Source organism: Bos mutus, chromosome 9, assembly GCF_027580195.1.
Source record: "Bos mutus isolate GX-2022 chromosome 9, NWIPB_WYAK_1.1, whole genome shotgun sequence".
In the NCBI taxonomy this organism is placed as follows: domain Eukaryota; kingdom Metazoa; phylum Chordata; class Mammalia; order Artiodactyla; family Bovidae; genus Bos; species Bos mutus.
The window spans coordinates 71,708,010-71,729,300 of NC_091625.1; the positions used below are offsets into that span (position 1 = coordinate 71,708,010).

Consider the following 21,291-nt stretch of genomic DNA (forward strand, 5'->3'; position numbering starts at 1 on the left):
TTATCTTCCAGGAAAAGAAAGTTGCTTTGAACGAATAATGCAAAGGTTTGGCAGAAAAGTAGTATATGTTGTAATTGGGGATGGTGTAGAAGAAGAACAGGCAGCAAAAAAGGTAACCTGTTTCAAACAATGTTGGTGTGATACTTCTAAATGCAAGCTTTTTTGTTTGCATTCCTGTAGTTTGGCCCAATGGCAGCTTGACAAATGATTTAAATTTATAGATGCAAAGCAGTAAGAGCATGAGAAGGTCAATACTTACATTCAAATAAACCATTTGGAGTCTAGCATTTTTTTTGCCTGAAACTTCACAGGAAATATAGAAACATTTAGTTATATTTATCTGTGTGTATGCTTGTGTGTGTGTGTGTGTGTGTAATACACACAGATATAAGAAAGATGGGGCAAAAATAACCATTTTGAACACATGAAATTCAACAAGTTTAAAGATGCTTAATGAGCTCCATAGAAAACCATGTGAGTGGCTCAGTTCTTACCCTTTTCCCATCCAGCCTCTGTGCCATTTGGTGCTGTGAGTGCCGAGTATCAATTGTGCCTCATGATGATAAATGTTGATGATAGCTTTAATAGCTGAAGAAAAAACTGTTGCCAGAGAATCTAATAAATGCTACTGGAATGAGATATAGTATTCAAATCGTTTGGTGCCAACTTACTGTAGAGACTTAAAGGCAATGTACCTTTCATAGACATCTTCTAAAAGAGTGTTACCTTTCTGGTAAATCCTTGGTACTTTCATGAAGCCAAGCAGCTGGCTTTGAATATATTCAGAAGATCTCATAGACCCTAGGTATTTAAATCAGCCTTTTCATCTGGCCCACATTTCTAGAGAAATCAAGGAAGTTAAAAAACCTTAAATGGTTGGTCCAGCATCAAGAGGGGAATGATATCATTGGCTTGGCCCCAGATACCAGACTGTAAGTTAACACAACATTGAGATCTACTGCTTTCTTCACTTCTTGATGGCGAAATGTCATCTAGAGAGGATTAAAGTGATGTAATTTACAAAACAGAGAAAAGTAATGCATAAGTATTGTTAAACAATGACATATCAGCATATATTGTTTTCCATAGGAAAAAATATTGTCCTTATTCTCCTGAAGAGATTTCATAGCATCATCTTAAAAAACCTTAACTAAACACTTGCATGTGCTTAAGTGTTTATCTGATTTCTCTCCCCGCCACCCTCACCCTCGCCCCTCCCCCGAAAACCTAATATTAACAGTGTCCTAGAAAAGTTTATAGTGATATTAGAAAGTTAAAAGAAATGATTTATGATTGTAATCAATTCAAATCAAGCAAAATGAAGAAAAAAGAAAGAACTTCCACTTTTGAAGGTTTGGTGACACTCGGAAACCATACTTGAAATACTCCATGATTTCCCATAACATTAAGAGAGTTGCTTTAGTCTCAGCCTCCCACAGAGTCCCTCCCCTCCTCGGTCCTAATTAGCAGTGTCAATGACCCAAGACAGCACACTGGCCCCAAGGACGTTCTGTATGAGGTCAGGGATGCAGCCTCAAGAAATACAATTTCCCAGCTGATGACCGCTGAAATACTTTGGGTCACACACAGTTGAAATATCTTCTGGACTTTGTCAGTGCCCTGAGTCCCTGTTGTTTTAATTTTTCGTATTAACACCGTAATTACACCTAACAAAGAACAGCCAATGCAGCCACCATGGCAAGCATTTTACATATCTTTTAACCTATATGAAATTCACACATATCTAGGTCAGGGCTGATAAAATTCACTTTTCCAAAATAGCTTATGCCTTTGAAAATTAAAACTTATAAAGTGTACCCCACTTATACATAGCATGAAAACTAGACTTGGTATACCAGTTGTTACACCTTCAGCTTTAAACCTACAACTTCAGGGGGGAAAGGCATGACTCCAATGGATAAGAACCTTTAGAATGCTATTTCCAAATGGTTGTGTATGTCGGTACAGTTTTGGTGATGGTGAAGGCTTATAATTCTGTTTTAAAACACAGGTGGCTGGTTTCTCTAGTATCCAGAATGCATGCTTTTCTTGGGATGTAGCTGTAATCGCATGTGCAAAAATATAAAGTACTATTTTGTTACTACAAATAGATCTGAGCTGAATTTTTTTTAAAAAATTACTTCTAGATGAATTTCATGCTTTAATTTGACCCGAAAGTATAGGGTTTTTTGGGGTTTTTTTTGTAAATTTAAGAAGAATTTCAAAGTTTACAACTGAACTCCCCTATAGAAACGTGGTATGACCCATATTTGTCATTTTAAATTTTGTGGGAGCTGCATTTTAAAAAAAGTTAAAAAAAAGACAGGTAGAATTAATTCTGCTGCTGCTGCTAAATCGCTTCAGTTGTGTCTGACTCTGTGTGACCCTGTGGATTGTACCCCACCAGGCTCCTCTGTCTAGGCGAGAACACTGGAGTGAGTTCTCATGCCCTCCTCCAGTGGATCTTCCCAACCCAGGAATCGAACCCATGTCTCTTATGTCTCCTGCATTGGTAGGAGTTCTTTACCTCCTACCTTTACTCCTGTGGGTTCTTTACCACTACCGCCTGCTGGGAAGCCCACTAGAATTAATTCTGGTAATATACTTTCATATACCCATATACTCAAAATATTATTATCTAAATACCTAATAAGTATAAAAGCTATTTGTGTGATATTTACATTTTTAAAAAGTTCTAAGGTTTTGAAGTTCAGTATATATTTTGAACTGGACTTGCCACATTTCAAGTCTCACTCAGTAGCTACATTGGACTAATGGCTACCATATTGGACAGTAAAAACTGTATAACAATGGTGATTATTGTTTTAATTACTACTTTTTATAATAAAGTATCTTTACCATGTTATATTTATAATACATATATTTCTATTATACACATGAATATATATTCTACAAGATGTCATCAGCCCGAAGTTGTAAATTAAGTTTTGGTTTTTTTCATTGCTATAGTGCAATATTTCTTTTTTTCATTAAATCATCCATGATGAAGTACTTTTAGACATTTTTTCTTAATTGCAACCCTTCATGTAATTTTAATACCACACATATACCGTATACTGGTATACCTTTGGAGAACCACAAACCATTGTAATATTTAAGAATGTTTTCCCCACAAGAACTCATTTTTGTCCCCTTCGGGAAGTGATATCGCCCACCTTGAGCATGTGCTTTCCCTCGGTCCTATACCAAGGAAATGAATCAGGCCAACTCTGCTGACTTCAGTTATTATTTGCTCCAGACAAGTAAGAAACTTGATCATCCGCACATTTTTTTCCTATCGTATACAGTCCAGTTTCAAGTTATTTCAAGGAATTTACCCTCTTTCTCTCAAATAGACAATAAGCCTTGGATTTAGGAAGCTTATAGTTTTTTCATTTTGTTTCTGAGAGACAGACATTAAGGAGTGACGTAGGTAAAATTTGCTCTCCTTCAGCCACACAGGAGCTCAGCTTGCATTTCTGGATGCTGATATTAGTAATGGTATTTTCCAAAATGAATATTAATTTGATTAAGAAGCCTCATTACTTTCTGTTATTATCATTAAAATTCAGTTCAGATCTATTTCTCCAGTATTTTGACAGTACCACATCGATGCTACCAAGCCTTCAAATATGATCATTCCTCCTTTCAACTCCCTCCCTTGAACTTGGGGGAACTGCCCATCCTTGTGTGGACCGCTGCTTCACTGAGATAATAGTTATGCTCTCTCTCCATCCCTCCCCCTTCTCCCTCCCATCCCTCCTTCTCTTAACCACACAGCACAATATGCCCTTTTGGAGGATATCAAGTCACTCAGACCTCTTGGCTCTACATCAAGCACTGGAATTAGAGTATTTGTAACTGTGTTCTCTAGCTGGAGATCCGTTGTTTTTTGTTTTTTTTTTTTATATTTCAAGTACACTGAATTTTTATGTGTGATTCAATGCCTCTGGCTTTACACATATAAATTGTCTTAAAGGATGAAATCATATTTGGAATGAGAATTCCAGAATGAAGAATTCAGATTGCTGAATGGAATTAAACTTTAGTGCTACAGAAAGGAAGCTCTATGGTCTTATATTTACAACACTTTAATGGTTTAAAAAAAAAAAAAATTCTGTGGAGGTTGCTGGTACCCACCGAAGGAGTCCTAACTGGAATTAGCAACTTTAGCAAAGAACTCACCCTGGCAAAGCACCAACACAGCCTCCATCTGACAAGGTTCAACAACATTCCTCAAAATGGGAGATCTTCTTAGCCCTGAGGTTTGAATCTGACTGTAACCTACCTAACCCAGAAAATCTGAATTGGAATGCACTCAGACTGTGTAAGGACAATCCTATCTAGACCTGTAATTTGTGTAAATTATTGATGAAAATAATTTACTGTGACTTTATTAGCAGCTGACTTTGAAAGTGGATGCAATTTTTCCTTCATTTGTCGGGGAGGGCTTTGGGAGGGGAAAGGGGAATCTAATCATATCTGTTTTTTTAAGTTTGGCAAACAGAATGTTCATACTGATGTGTTGTGCCTTAAAGACAAGACAGCGTTTGTGTGTTACAATGTAACTTTGGTTAAAATCTCTGTAGATAATGAAAAACAAAAACCTTTGTGATCATTTTTCAGATGACCAAATTTAAAATTCAAGCTATCAGAGCTGAATAATGCCTCAGCAAGAAACTGAGCACTTGTTGCAATAAGAAAATGATAATAATAATAAAGGAAAGCTTGTGTTTTATTTGGGTTCTTAATAATTCCAGTAATTGTATGAGGCAACTATTTATGCATCCAGCCAGAAGCAGAAGGTTTGGGAAAGACTGTGGGACCTTTACTTAGAAAGTGAAATGTATGTTGAAGCCTCGAGTACCCTTTCTACAGTTTTACTGAAGAAAACTAAAAGCCATATTCATGATGACCTATACAATTTGGAGTTTGACTTTTTCATATGTATAAGTTGTGTAGAAGAAGATATTCAGATGAAAATCATAGGCAAATATCACCCAAACTTTCTTAGACTATGCATGAACATGGCTTAAAATTCACATTGGGTGAACAGGGCTAAAAATAAAGATAAGTGCATTTATTCCCAATGCCATTGCAAAAATGAAATGTCATCAGTAGTGGAAGGCAAATTCCCCAGACAGTTTCTAAGGAGAGAAGAGAATCAATGAAAAATTTTCCTAGCCTATCATCATAAAATAAATTTACAAATGAGCCGGATCTTGGCAGCATTACTAAAATTAAACAGTCAAATGGTATCTGGTTCTCTGTCTTAACACATCCATCTAGTTTCTGTCCATTACAGACCTGTATATCTTAGTTTCTGCCTGTACCGTTACTGCACAATGGATTTCATTCATTGCAAGGAGAGCCTGTCATCGTTGTGTTTGCATGTTTTGTTTTGTTTTCTTCTTGGTGTGTAACCCATGTTAGGAACACGATACAGGTTCTCCTGTCATTTTGTGTGACCTGATTTCCCTTGTGGAAATTTAAGACTTCAACATCTAGGAATGTTTTAATGGTGTCTGCACCTGCAGTTCTGTGTTTAAAATGTCACAATGTGGAACCTGCCATCCAGCTACTAACCTGTGCTCCTAACCAGAAGCTGGTCCTTGATAATTCATCATCTGAGGCTTCCGTGGCTCCCAATAGATTTGTGCTTTGTACATTGATCACAACATTCACTGTGGAAGTGTGATTTTGCTTTTCAAGCTATAAACCTGTATTTCTTTATTGTACGCTAAGGCCATGTTTGTATCAGGCAAAAAGAGACCGAAATCAAGTTCTGCAGATATTAACACTGTGGTTTCATCACATATACACCTTAATCTTTAAATTCTGTAGCTTATGGCTACCTCTGCAACCAAGTACTGTTGCAGACAGATTAAGGACAAATGCATAATAATAATAAATTTTACATTTCTATTGACCTTTAGCTTGAAAATGGTAGTTTAAAAAATTAAGAGCTGCATTGATTATCAATACATAATTCTATTTTGTGCACTAAAACCTTAAATGTTTATTACTGTGAACAAATCAAAATTGTCTTTACTATATAGCCAGGTTCTTTAATAGAATTTTGGCATTATATCAAAAGTTTTCACACTTCTTCGTATTGAACAAGCAAGACTTCTTACACTGCTAACCCTGCAGGTTGCGGACTGCATCAGCAGCGCTGTTTCTTACAAACCTCTTCTCTGATAATGATATGTCCAGAAGAGACTGCCAGCCTAAAACCTAAATGCTGGGCTGTTGGACAACTACTCGGCTGACCGCAGGCCAGTGAGCCTACATCACAGTTTGTTCTGCGACTTTGAGCGTGCTCAAACTAGAATGTTTCTCTCCCCCACTTAGGAACTCAAGATCCTCTTCCTTTCTTACCTGAAAAACATAAAATAAACCAACCAACAAACAAAAAACACCCCCTATGGCAGTTTCCACATTCTGTTGACATTTAGAAGATTGTGCCTTATTATAAACCAATTTGAAAAATGTTCTGTCTCAGACATGGGTTTTTGGTTCCTACATGTACAAACTTGGGCTATCACCAAGATAGGTAACCAGCTCGTGTTGCTCCTGAAAAGTAGTAAAACAGGTGGCCTGATATAGTAATGTCATAGACGAGATTAAGGTACTATGCCCTGCAAAGATTTGTAAGTCAAATTCAGAGGCAAAAAGAATATTTTAGTATCATGCAGTTTGCACACAAATAGTAGATATAAGACTCTAAAAATGTTTTTTCTTTAGTCTCTGGTGAACTGATTCAAAATAGTGTCAACAGCATGCTGCAGTATGAAGGTTTTGGGGTTTTTTTTTAATGCACATTTGTTATGACAAGCCTACATTCTCAGTGAATATGGCATTTAGTATTTCTTTTAAAAACAAATAAGCGTCTTGAGCCAAAGTTGCATTTTGACTCCCAACTATGATAGCATATGGAAATCTAACAAAGAAGAGGGTTTCTGTTATGTATTAGTAAAATATAGATTATTGGGGCCTACATAATTTAAAGAAATGTAAATTAATATTAAAAGCTTGTAAAAATATGTACATCTTTACTTTTTCTCAATAAATACCTTTGGAAATGTTTTCATTTTCTTCACCCTCCATGTTGTTGAGTTTCTGTTGTGTGTATTTAGCTCAACTCTAAATAATCTGAAATTTGTATTTAGGTTCCTTGCTGTGTTCTTACCCTCCCTTGTTTATGCCTAAATTTCAGTTTGCAGTTAAAGCAAGCTAAGATGCAAACAGTAAAACGCCACTAATTAAGACTCATGTTCTAAAAGATGTGAGCAGTTTTTACATACACAGAGTTGTGCGTGTGTGCTCAGTCGCTAAATCATGCCTGACTTTTTGTGACGCGTGGACAGTAACCCGCAGTCTCCTCTGCCCATGAGATTTTCCAGGCAAGAATACTGGAGTGGGTTGCCATTTCCTTCCCCAGGGACTCTTCCCAACCCAGGGATCAAACACACATCTCCTACATTGGCAGGCAGATTCTTTACCACTGAGCCATCTGGGAAGCCCCATATTCATGCTTCAGTCGTGTCTGACTCTGCGACCCTATGGCTGCAGCCTGTTAGGCTCCTCTGGCCATGGGATTCTCCAGGCAAGAATCCTGGAGCGGGTTGCCATTCCCTCCTCCAGGGCATCTTCCTGACCCTGGGATAGAACCAGCATCTCCTATGTCTAACCTGCATTGGCAGGTGGGTTCCTTACCACTAGCTGCCACATGGGAAGCCCCAAGCTCTGTATAGGTGGTCACATTAAAGTGCATAATGTAATCACACTTCATTGGTGATTAAAATAATATCATTTAGAATATTTAAAGCAAGTTCCCTTTAGATGAATATGGCATATGAATTATAAGTATCTTCAGAGAGTGATAAAGGAGCATTTTTCCCCTGAAACAGATATAACAGCTCTTTTATTATCTTGTGTATAGTATTGACTTATTTGCAAATCTGTTATTCAAATGCAAACCAAAGGGAAATTTGAGACCAATTTCATTCACAACTTTTAAAAACATCGACCTCCAAATTGCTGAGTAAGTCCTCATCTCTAAAATTGCATCTGCTCATCCAACACTTCTGTCATGTCCCTGCTTTACTGTTAAATAATACTTAGTCCTTACATTTACAATTATCCAACATGACATATATTTTATATATATTTTATTTAAATTTGTATTGGATGATTCACCCATCAGAATGTATATTCTATGAAGGTAGGAATTTGTTTTGTCCTGTTCATTGCTATATGTCCAGTATCTAAGAATGTGTCTTTCATATAGTAGTTATTCAAAAAACCTTTGTTGAATGCATGCATAAACCATAGGAAAATATGACCATTGTCAGAAATTAAAAGAAATTTACAATGGTAGAGCTAGATTTAAAGAAGAAAAAGAAAACACAGTTAAGAGCCTGATGCTGGGCAACACTGAGGACAGAAGGAGAAGGGGACAACAGAGGATGAGATGATTGGATGACATCGTGAACTCAATGGACGTGAGTCTGACCAAACTCCAGGAGATAGTGAAGGACAGGGAAGCCTGGCATGCTGTTTTCCATGGGGTTACAAAGAGTCAGACATGACTTAGCAACTGAACAACAAAGTTTGAATGGGACCAATGTGAATTTTTACAACTTAACTGGATTGTTTACTGACCTAATATTGATAATTCATGAAAATAAAGAACAAGGATGGCCATAAGCAAAGGTATATTTGGAAAAAAAGTTATACATGAGCTGAAAAGTTATACATGAGGAAAAAGTAAGTCCATAGTGAATCAATAATTGTTTCTTCTCCTTTTACTCTTTTATTTAAAAAAATGAAACATCAATAGGTTTAGTTGATTTAAATTACTTAAAGCCACAAAATATTACATAAAAATCAGATCTATTTGCAAACTATAGTTCATGATTCTGAATCCTAGAAACAAAAAGGAAAGTGCATGATTTCCCTCAGGTAGCAAAAGATAGCCGTTGTTTAACATCTGCATGGTTGTTTTTTTTTTTTTTAATCAATTATTGGAGGTAGTGATCCCATATAGTCTCATTCAATGGTCACTTCTCAAACCCCTCTCAAATCTGACTCAGCCAAGGTCAATCCTGAGGATGAACTGTGACCGAGAAAGATGCTTGCACAGAGCATGAATGGTTCCAAGCTCTGACTTTAAATGCCTGACCCTCATTCAGAGGACCTTCCAGGATTGTATTAGCAGAGTTTGAAAAATGCGAAGACAGAATATGCTAATGAACCTGTGACAAACCAGATATATACAAGCCAGAAAATCATTTTCCTTCCACATGAAATACTTTTTGATTGGGGCTTGTATGGACACTGTCTCTGCAGCTAAAGGGCACTGTATTCTACTTTGTCATCATAAAGTCTTAGGTTTTTGTGCCCAGTGCCTACAGTGATGATGTCAATCTAGTTCTCTCTGGAGCCTTCTGGGAAATGCACTGAACTGAATGAGAGCGTGTGTTGGAGAAGATGGCAGAGCCACCAAGTCAGTCTCCACAGAACCACAGCTGGTAGGGCTCACCATGAACTCATCACGCTCTGACCCTCCGTTCAGTGGAAGAGACTGTGAAACAGTGTGTGAAAGGCATGAGGATGGGTAAGCACCTGGTACATGACCAACAACTTGCACCCTCATCTGACCATCCCACAAAGGGAGGATTCCTGGACAAAATGATTCTCAAGCTGGAACTCCGTGGGCAAAATGGAGAAGGCCAGGGAAAGGGGAATAGGAAGCATCCAGACAAAGTGGAAAATATATATGAGAGGATAGGTAAGAGAGACAAAAGCAGAATGATGAAGTCAGAGGACTGCAAGTAATTCTTATTTCTGGAGCATGGAGTAAAGATAGGAAATGGTAAGAAATGAAACTGGAAAATAAACAAGGGTCAGATGATGAGGTTTTGATAAGTTTTTATTTTATCCTGAGATCAGTTAGGTATTCAGTGAAAGTTTTATATACAGAGGATTTATGTGTCAGGATTTGCTCCTGATAACACTTTCTCTGGCCACTCTTTAGAGATAAGGGATCTAAAAGGATCCTGGAGAGTTATTGATGGATTGCTGAATTAGGTTACGAGATTAACATGCTAAGAAGAATAAAGATTTTGTAATTGTTGGTGCTTCTCAGGTAAATCCAGCCTGCCATTTCCAATTTGGGAAGTTTGGTAGAGGCAGAGCAGTTCACAGAAAATCAGAAACACAAAAGAAGGAAAAGCTTCTGGTAGCTGCTTTTATAGGAGAAGGCAATGGCATCCCACTCCAGTACTCTTGCCTGGAAAATCCCATGGACAGAGGAGCCTGGTAGGCTGCAGTCCATGGGGTCGCTAAGAGTCAGACACGACTGACTGACTTCACGTTCACTTTTCACTTTCATGTATTGGAGAAGGAAATGGTAACCCACTCCAGTGTTCTTGCCTGGAGAATCTCAGGGATGGGGGAGCCTGGTGGGCTGCCATCTATGGGGTCACACAGAGTCGGACATGACTGAAGTGACTTAGCAGCCGCAGCAGCAGCTGTTTTTATTGCTGTTGGTGGCAGTTGTTATTGAAGGAGGGTACTGAGTCTAGTGTTTGAAGGTGTTCATTTGGAAGAATTGTTCAGTGGGAAGCTAAATTTGTAGCAACTCCCTGGGTGTTCATTAAACACCTTTCTGCATCATAACTGAGATACTATGAAAACAGCCCAAAAATCTAAATAAATTCATCAGATCATACCAGTTAGTCGTTTAAGAAGCATTTAGCATTTGTGAATCCTTGAGACAATATGAGTGAAAGCTGGGAAAGATGGCTATAAGGTAAAAAGTGTAGGCAGCATGCTGCTGCTAAGTCACCTCAGTCATGTTCAACTCTGTGCAACCCCATAGATGGCAGCCCACCAGGCTCCCCCGTCTCTGAGATTCTCCAGGCAAGAACACTGGAGTGGGTTGCCATTGCCTTCTCCAATGCATGAAAGTGAAAAGTGAAAGTGAAGTCGCTCAGTCATGTCTGACTCTTAGCAACCCCATGGACTGCAGCCCACCAGGCTCCTCCATCCATGAGATTTTCCAGGCAAGAGTACTGGAGTGGGTTGCCATTGCCTTCTCCTAGGCAGTATGCACACTGGAAAAAACATGCTGCTCCAAATATCTTCAGTTCAGTTCAGTTCAGTCACTCAGTCCTGTCTGACTCTTTGTGACCCCATGGACTGCAGCACGCTAGGCTTCCTTATCCATCACCAACTCCTGGAGTTTACTCAAACTCATGTCCATTGAATCGGTGATGCTATCCAACCATCTCATCCTCTGTCGTCCCCTTCTCCTCCCGTCTTCAATCTTTCCTAGCATCAGGGTCTTTTCCAATGAGCCAATTCTTTACATCAGGTGGCCAAAGTATTGGAGTTTCAGCTTCAGTATCAGTCCTTCCAATGAATATTCAGGACTGACATCTTTTAGGATGGACTGGTTGGATCTCCTTGCTATCCAAGGGACTCTCAAGAGTCTTCTCCAACACCACAGTTCAAAAGCATCAATTCCTTGGGGCTCAGCTTTCTTTATAGTCCAACTCTCACATAGCTCAGATAGTAAAGGGTCTGCCTACAATCACGGAGACCCAGGTTCAATCCCTGGGTCGGGCAGATCTCCTGGAGAAGGAAATGGTGACCCACTCCAGTATTCTTGCCTGGAAAATCCCATGGATGGAGGAGCCTCGTAGGTTATAAGTCCATGGGGTTGCAAAGAGTCGGACACGACTGAACGACTTCACTGCACTTCACTCACATCCATACGGAAAAACCATAGCCTTGACTAGACGGACCTTTGTTGGCAAAGTAATGTCTCTGCTTTTAAATATGCTGTCTAGGTTGGTCATACTTTTCTTCCAAGGAGCAAGTTTCTTTTCATTTCATGGCTGCAGTCACTGTCTGCAGTGATTTTGGAGCCCTCCCCCAAAAAATCTCTGTCATTTTTTCCATTGTTTCCCCATCTATTTGCCATAAAGTGATGGGACCAGATGCCATGATCTTAGTTTTCTGAATGTTGAGTTTTAAGCCAACTTTTTCACTCTCCTCTTTCACTTTCATCAAGAGGCTCTTTAGTTCTTCTTCACTTTCTGCCATAAAGGGTGATGTCATCTGCATATCTGAGGTTATTGATATTTCTCCCGGCAATCTTGATTCCAGCTTGTGCTTCATCCAGCCCAGCGTTTCTCATGATGTACTCTGTATATAAGTAAAATAAGCAGGGTGACAATATACAGCCTTGACGTATTCCTTTCCCTATTTAGATCAAGTCTGTTGTTCCATGTCCTGCCTTACCCCAATTTCCAGTAAAGATAAACCCAGGATTTACAACCCCAGAGAAATCCAAGTGCCTCTGTGAGCCTTTCATCAGTGACTTTCGTACAAGTCATCTCCAGTTTATGTTAGATTGGAAACAGCATAACGTTTCAAATTATTTGCCAAACAAAGAAAAACTCTGTAGCAAAATGACAGATGACTCAATCAATTATTCTTAGATAGATTCATGTTTTCCCCAAAAACATGGCTTTCATTAAGAGACATTTTGGTTGAATAAGCTATTCATGAGAGTAGGCAGTAATAGCATGTATGTGAACAGAAATTAAAATTAATGCCAAACACACACCTGTAAAACCATCCTATTTGGCTCATGAAATTACTTTTACATCAGTTATAAGAACAGCAGGGGGTGGAGGTAGGGGAGACACTAAAAAGGGCTCTGAAAAATGAATGGTCTAACACATCATTTTTTAAAATTGCATTTAGTATTTTACAAATGACAAGTACATTCTCCAAATTTTGAGGACCCACTGCTTTTCTAGAGGAAATCTACTACCACCTATTATTATTGCTCCTTTTGGCAATAGGCATTGTTACCAGGCTTGGCTCAATAATTGTTTTTTAAGAATAGAAAAGGGAACATTTTCCTTCCGTCTATGCAGACAGAGCATGGATATTCATTCATGCTCTTCCTCCTCTCTCTGTGAAGCCTTTATTGATGTTACAGTTTTGCTTATTCCAACCTCAGCAGCTAGTTGGAGACAGTGGGAACCACTGAGGCTAAGTGAGTGATGGGAACATGCAGGAGGCCATCTTGCTTTGCTTTAACTGGTAGCTTTGGAGTCCACTCTAAAAGAAGGGAGTATGCCAGAGAAGGAAGAGGAAGGAAACAAACATTTGGAGACACATAATGTGTCAGGAGCTTATCCTATGTGACCCCATTTAATGATCATATCCCTGAGAGTTGGTATTATTAGTCCTATTCTGTAGTTTAAGTGACTTCCAGACGTCACATGACTGGTGGGTGGCACAAGTAGAACTGGAACGTAGATCTATCAGGTGAACCATCTATAGTGCAGAATTAAGTTCCTTGCGCTGTATCTCACTTTCATTTACTTTTTGTTCCTTAAGCTTATCAAGAGAGTGTGCACAAATACACAACTGGAAATGGTGATTCCTGGAGCAAACATTCCAAAGCATAGCCTCCAATCAATGTCTGAGAGAATAAAGGAGGTTAGAATTGGTCAAAGTGTATTAAGTGGTTTGGGACTCCTGATTTTCTGGGCTTGCTCTTCCTAGTTACACAGTGACCGAGAGACATGGGATCAGCAGAAATGTAAAAGGGAAGAAATTGTTTGTTTAAAAGAAAGGGACCTAAAATATCTTAGAATAGTTTTAAATTGTCACTTCAAATATTTCCCCCCTCTAAAGTGCCCTGGATCAATCCTGTAACCTCACTATATGTTACCCTGTAAATGGGCCATACACACTGAGAACACAGATATGTAGGCTTAGAAGGTCAGAGTTCCATCTGCCTTTCTCATCCTCCCTACCCTAAACCCCATGGCCACATCACCTTATCATCTGTGAAATGCAGTTTGGAACAAACTTGGTCAACAAAATGCCAAATCCTGTGACCACGTTTTATTTATACTTTTTATTTCTTTGGGAAACTGTTTGGACTGTCACCCTGACTCATGACTGTCCCACCAAGAGGCATGCAGTGTATTCAATAAAAAGGGCACTGCCAAGTTCAGCCAAGTCCCCAGCATTCTGTGTCATCAGAGCTAGTGTGGTAGTTAGGACTATACAGGATTTCTCTTCTTTCCTCTTCCCCATGTAATCCAAAGCACCCATACTGGTAACCACACTGAGAGCTTATTTACTTTGTTTTCAGATCAACCAGATTTTTGTTTTTAACAACTGAATGAGAAACCCTAAAATTTCTATTCCAGCAACTGACAGAACCTTAGTGCTAGGGAACACATCATGGTAATGAAACAACTCGTGACCCTGAACAGTTGTGAGGTTGTTGTCTGTTCATCTTTTTACAGGGCAGTAATCTAACCCTGTAGGTACTTATTTCTTAACATTATATCTAGGAGTAAGTCACCTTCCAAGCCTGAAATTCCCTTTAACTAATGACCAAATTGTACATAATTAATTAGTGCATTTTTAATGTTTTTTTTTAATGGTCCAGCAGAGTTTCCTTCTAAACACTTAGTTTGAATCATATTTATTATCTACAAAATATGAGACATTTGCCAACTCTGATCATAAAGTGCTCTTTCTTGAGACTCTCTGTGTTCTCAAGAGAATAAGAAGAGAAATATATTTAAAATAACCAATCCCATCCCAAGAAAACTTTGCAGTTGTTTTCTCTCCTTGGGATATTTTTTAATTTAACCAAGGTGAAACAAAACAAATAAAAATAAAGCAGTATGGAGTAGTGGAAGCAAGTGGAATTAAAGTACCTTTCCATTCAAAACAATGTCTAAAGTAATGTTTAAATTCATCAGACTTTCACTGCCTAATAATATGACATGTTTACAATGTTTAAGGAAATCAGGTGTTTTCATGCTAAATGAAAATAAAATTTATGTACTGTTATTACCATATTCTTTGCCTGGTGTTTCTCACTCTATTCATCATTAAAAGCTGCTCAATAAATACTGTGCAAACTGCATGTGGGGATGTTATGCAGTAATAACTCAATCAGCTATAAATAACCACCACTCAGAGCCTTGGGAAGAGTCAAGGGCCTAAGAGGGAATGGTTGAAGAATTGCTAAATTGTGAAAAAGAGAGTTATTGGTCTATTTTCTCTTCATATTTGACATACTAGAAGTAAATTTGGACACTAGTGCTCTAGCCTGAGATGAGGTCTTTATTCATCACGTGAGCTGAAGCAGGCACTAGGTTAAATGGTGTGATTTTGGAGACTAAGTTTCCTCTACCCATCTATATCAGAAAAGCTGATGGAGAAAGACTTACCTGTCTACCCCATGTATTAGTTAACCTTTGCTCTGTAACAAATTACCCCAAAATTTAGTTGCTCAAAACATCAAACATTCATCATCTCACGCTGTATCTGATGGTCAGTAATCAATGAGTAGCTTCTGCCTCAGGGTTTCTCACCAGATTGCAGTCAGGTAATCTGCCTTTCAGCCAGGACTACAGTCATCTCCTAGCTCAACTGGCCAGAGACTCTTCTTTTAAGCTCATTTAAATCATGGTTGTCAATGGTCAGTTCTTGCATGGTTCTTGGCTGCAGGCTTCAGTTCCTTGCCACGTAGACTTCACCATAACATTAGTCACAGAACGGCAGCTTGTTTGCCTCATGATGAGAGATTCCCCAGGGAAAAGTGAGCTAGCAAGAGAGTGCCCTAAATAGAAGCTGCAGTATTTTATTCTGCATCTCATAAGCGGCATACTTTTGCCATGTGCTATTAGTCATGCAGCTCAACCATGAGACAAGGGGGCGAGAACTACACAGGGTGTCAGTATCAAGAAGTGAGGGTTATTGGGGGCCACCTTGGAGCCTGGCTTCCTCAGTCTTAGATGAAGCTGGCATTGATCCAAAGCACAGATTTAAAAAGTGAAACAAATCAGGATAGTCTATTTGAAAGAGCACAACTGAAAGTAATACATACCTGGATCCAAATTCTAGAGTGCTGTGCTACCTGCTGGCAATTACTTGCCTCCTTGAGTCTACATTTTCCCATCTCTAACCCTTAAACAACTCATCTCACTTGGTTATTTTTAAAATTAAATGAGATAATACCTAAAGAAATTTCTTTTTGTGAAATGAATAATTTGAACAGGCTAGATTATAACTAGTCAAGGAAAATCAGGAGATCACCTCTTCAGTGTACCACACCATGTGTTTACAGATGTTTTGATGTTGACTCAAGCTTGGAATCTGCTTGAAATTATATGATTTATCATTTGTTCCCGTCTTCTCTTTGTTATTAGAATTCCTTTCTTCATAGATATATATTGTGTGATTGAAACAGAGTTGGATCCTCTGGTCCTTCCCCACATGTCCTTCAGCTGCCTTTTGTCTATAGAACACCTTTCAGTTCAGTTCAGTTGCTCAGTTGTGACTGACTCTTTGCGACCCCATGAACTGCAGCACACCAGGCTTCCCTGTCCATCACCAACTCCCGGAGTCCACCCAAACCCATGTCCATTGAATCGGTGATGCCATCCAACCATCTCATCCTCTGTCGTCCCCTTCTCCTCCTGCCCTCAATCTTTCCCAGCATCAGGGTCTTTTCAAATGAGTCAGCTCTTCACATCAGGTGGCCAAAGTATTGGAGTTTCAGCTTCAACATTAGTCCTTCCAATGAACACCCAGGACTGATCTCCTTCAGAATGGACTGGTTGGATCTCCTTGCAGTCCAAGGGACTCTCAAGAGTCTTCTCCAACACCACAGTTCAAAAGTATCAATTCTTTGGCACTCAGCTTTATTTATAGTCCAAATCTCACATCCATACATGACCACTATAAAAACCATAGCCTTGACTAGACGGACCTTTGTTGGCAAAGTAATGTCTCTGCTTTTTAATATGCTGTCTAGGTTGGTCATAACTTTCCTTCCAAGGAATAAGCATCTTTTAATTTCATGGCTGCAATCACCATCTGCAGTGATTTTGGAGCCCCCAAAAATAAAGTCAGCCACTGTTTCCACTGTTTCCCCATCTATTTGCCATAAAGTGATGGGATTGGATGCCATGATCTTAGTTTTCTGAATGTTGAGCTTTAAGCCAACTTTTTCACTCTCTTCTTTCATTTTCATCAAGAGGCTCCTTAGTTCTTCACTTTCTGCTATAAGAGTCGTGTCATCTGCATATCGGAGGGCAGGAATCCCTTAGAAGAAATGGAGTAACCATCATAGTCAAAAAAAGAGTCCAAAATGCAGTACTTGGATGCAATCCCAAAAATGACAGAATGATCTCTGTTCGTTTCTAAAGCAAACCATTCAATATCACGGTAATCCAAGTCTATGGCCTGACCAGTAACACTGAAGAAGCTGAAGTTTAACAGTTCAATGAAGACCTTCAAGACCTTTTAGAACTAACACCCAAAAAAGATGTCCTTTTCATTATAGGGGACTGCAATGCAAAAGTAGGAAGTCAAGAAACACCTGGAGTAACAGGCAAATTTGGCCTTGGAGTACAGAATGAAGCAGGGCAAAGGCTAATAGAGTTCTGCCAAGAGAACACACTGGTCATAGCAAACACCTTCTTCCAACAGCACAAGAGAAGACTCTACACATAGACATCACCAGATGGTCAACACCAAAATCAGATTGATTATATTCTTTGCAGCCAAAGATGGAGAAGCTCTATACAGTCAGCAAAAATAAGACCAGGAACTGACTGTGGCTCAGATCATGCACTCCTTATTGCCAAATTCAGACTTAAATTCAGACTTCATACTTAAAGAAAGTATGGAAAACCACTAGACCATTCAGGTATGACCTAAATCAAATCCCTTATGACTATACAGTGGAAGTGAGAAATAGATTTAAGGAACTAGATCTGATAGAGTGCCTGATGAACTATGGACGGAGGTTTGTGACATTGTACAGGAGACAGAAATCAAGACCATCCCCAAGAAAAAAAAGAAATAGAACACCTTTAGCCTCCAGAGAAGTGAGAAAACACGGAAGCAAAGAAAAGCAGTCAGACAGGATGAATTAACAATAGTTTAGTCATTAGGCAAACTCACGGACGTTTAATTCCCCTTCTAGGGCTGTAGATGATATTCTGAGCCATATCCTATGAGCTGTTTTGTGGATTCTGAAACCACTCCCACCAGGTGGAAGAAGTTAACTACCTGATGACCAGACTGTTGGCATGACATGCTGCTGCTGCTGCTAAGTCACTTCAGTCGTGTCCGACTCTATGTGACCCCACAGACGGCAGCCCACCAGGCTCCCCCGTCCCTGGGATTCTCCAGACAAGAACACTGGAGTGGGTTGCCATTTCCTTCTCCATGTATGAAAGTGAAAATTGAAAGTGACGTCGCTCAGTTGTGTCCGACTCTTAGTGACCCCATGGACTGCATGCAGCCCACCAGGCTCCTCCATCCATGGGATTTTCCAGGCAAGAGTACTGGAGTGGGGTGCCATTGCCTTCTCCTGGCATGATGTAAGCTGCCACAATTCTAAGAATTGGCCTCAAAGAAATAGGACCAAACTGCGTCTGGAACTGAAGACTGTCCTTGAAACAATGAAGATGAGACTGATCAGACCACCGCATGACAATTTCAAGATGACTATCAGAGTTGATGGTGCTGTTTCTGCATGTAACCCTCTTCCTCTTCTTATTAAAAAAAGAAAAAAGAAAAAAAACAACTCTTTTCCACTGACTGTCAGTTTCAGGGATTGGCCTTGAATGAGAGTCTGCCCTTCCAGACGTGAGTCTGACCTTCCTATCTGACCTTCCTATTCAGAGGTTGCCAACCTGTGAAATAAAGCAAACTTTCCTTTCCACCAACTTTGCCTCTTTATTGGCTTTAGAAGTGTGAGCAACCAGATCCCCCTTTTGGTAATATAGTGACTACAAAGAAAGAAGCTGAGAGTAGTAGCTTGAAGCATCCAGTGACAATCATTGAGATGTTTTGTGCTTAGTCACTCAGTCATGTATGACTCTTTGTGACCCCATGGACTGTTGCCCGCCAGTCCATGGGGATTCTCCAGGCAAGAATACTGGAGTGGGTTGCCATCCTCTCTTCTACGAGATCTTCTCAACCCAGGGATCAAACCCAGGTTTCCTGCATTGCAGGCAATTCTTTTACCATCTGAGCCACCAGGGAAGCCCAAAGAGATGTTTTAGTGGTTTAGAATTGGCAAAGAACTCTGCTTTCTGGAATTTGATTTTAATGAAAATATGAACTCTAAATTTAAATAGTCCAATAAAATTGATATAAAGATGATATTTAGAAGTTGTTTGGGACTGATAGGAAAAAATTTTAAATATGCCCACAAAGACCAAATTGTGATGATGGAAAAAGCACAAGATTAAGAATCAAGAAACTTATTTCCTGATCATACTTTTAGGGTTTGTTGTTTTTTTTTTTTACACTTAATTGACATACAATTGACATATAATATATTCATTTCAGGTGTACAACATAATAAACTGCTATTTGTATATATTTTAAGATGGTCATAGTAACTCTAGTTAACATCCATCACCTCACAGTTACAAACTTTTTTTGTGATGAGAACTTCTAAGATCTACTCTTTTAGAAACCTTCAAATATACAATACAGTATTTACTACAGTCACCATGTTGTATATTACATCCCCAAGACTTACTTATTTTATAACTGGAAGTTTGTACCTTTGACCACCTTCATTCCTCTTGCTCATCACCCCATCCACCTCTAACAACCACTCATCTGTTCTCTAGATTGGTAACTTTGGTGGAGGGACTTGTTATCTTTGTTTTTAGATTCCATGTATAAATGAGATCATACAGTATTTGTCTTTCTCTGTTAGACTTATTTTACACAGCACAAAAATTCTTTTCTTTGCCCACTGTTTTTCAGGAACACTTACAAAGTAAAATAAGGGGATTGGAAATCACTGTTTACAATATTTTTTCCTATTGGGGGATTCTAAGCATTTATAGAAGCATTTATATCCCAAAGAAAGGCAATGCCAAAGAATGCTCAAACTACCACACACCTGCACTCATCTCACATGCTAGTAAAGTAATGCTCAAAATTCTCCAAACCAGGCTTCAGCAATACATGAACCGTGAACTTCCAGATGTTCAAGCTGGTTTTAGAAAAGGTAGAGGAACCAGAGATCAAATTGCCAACATCCACTGGATCATCGAAAAAGTAAGAGAGTTCCAGAAAAACATCTATTTCTGCTTTATTGACTATGCCAAAGCCTTTGACGATGTGGATCACAAGAAACTGTGGAAAATTCTGTAAGAGATGGGAATACCAGACCACCTGACCTGCCTCTTGAAAAACCTATATGCAGGTCAGGAAGCAACAGTTAGAACTGGACATGGAACAACAAACTGGTTCCAAATAGGAAAAGGAGTACATCAAAGCTGTATATTGTCACCCCGCTTATTTAACTTCTATGCAGAGTACATCATGAGAAACGCTGGACTGGAAGAAACACAAGCTGGAATCAAGATTGCTGGGAGAAATATCAGTAACCTCAGGTATGCAGATGACACCACCCTTATGGCAGAAAGTGAAGAGGAACTGAAAAGCCTCTTGATGAAAGTGAAAGAGGAGAGTGAAAAAGTTGGCTTAAAGCTCAACATTCAGAAAACGAAGATCATGGCATCTGGCACCACCACTTCATGGGAAATAGATGGGGAAACAGTGGAAACAGTAGCTGACTTTATTTTTGGGGGCTCCAAAATCATGGCAGATGGTGATTGCAGCCATGAAATTAAAAGATGCTTACTCCTTGGAAGAAAAGTTATGACCAACCTAGATAGCATATTCAAAAGCAGAGACATTACTTTGCCAACAAAGGTCCGTCTAGTCAAGGGTATGGTTTTTCCTATGGTCATGTATGGATGTGAGAGTTGGACTGTGAAGAAAGATGAGCACCGAAGAATTGATGTTTTTGAACTGTGTGTTGGAGAAGACTCTTGAGAGTCCCTTGGACTGCAAGGAGATCCAACCAGTCCATTCTAAAGGAGATCAGTTCTGGGTGTTCCTTGGAAGGACTGATGCTAAAGCTGAAACTCCAGTACTTTGTCCACCTCATGTGAAGAGATGACTCATTGGAAAAGATCCTGATGGTGGGAGGGATTGGGGGCAGGAATAGAAGGGGACGACAGAGGATGAGATGGCTGGGTGGCATCACCGACTCGATGGACATGAGTTTGAGTGAACTCCGGGAGTTGGTGATGGGCAGGGAGGCCTGGCGTGCTATGATTCATGGGGTCGCAAAGAGTAGGACATGAGTGAGCAACTGAACTGAAGCATTTATAGTCAACTGAA

General features: G+C 39.4%; 1 protein-coding gene across 23 annotated transcripts in view; it reads left to right on the top strand.

The window, feature by feature from the left end:
* Positions 1 to 7,107, top strand: part of EYA4 (EYA transcriptional coactivator and phosphatase 4) — a 365,676-nt gene extending 358,569 nt beyond the window's left edge. For 13 of the 23 annotated variants that reach the window (XM_070376696.1, XM_070376694.1, XM_070376697.1 and 10 more), the window contains one exon: positions 12 to 7,107. In XM_070376696.1, coding sequence (XP_070232797.1) covers positions 12 to 208 — 197 coding nt within the window. In that variant the 3' untranslated portion in view covers positions 209 to 7,107. The remainder of the gene's footprint in view (positions 1 to 11) is intronic. The other 10 variants (XM_005887739.3, XM_070376709.1, XM_005887740.2 and 7 more) reach the window with 4 other exon arrangements.
* Positions 7,108 to 21,291: the final 14,184 nt, after the last annotated feature.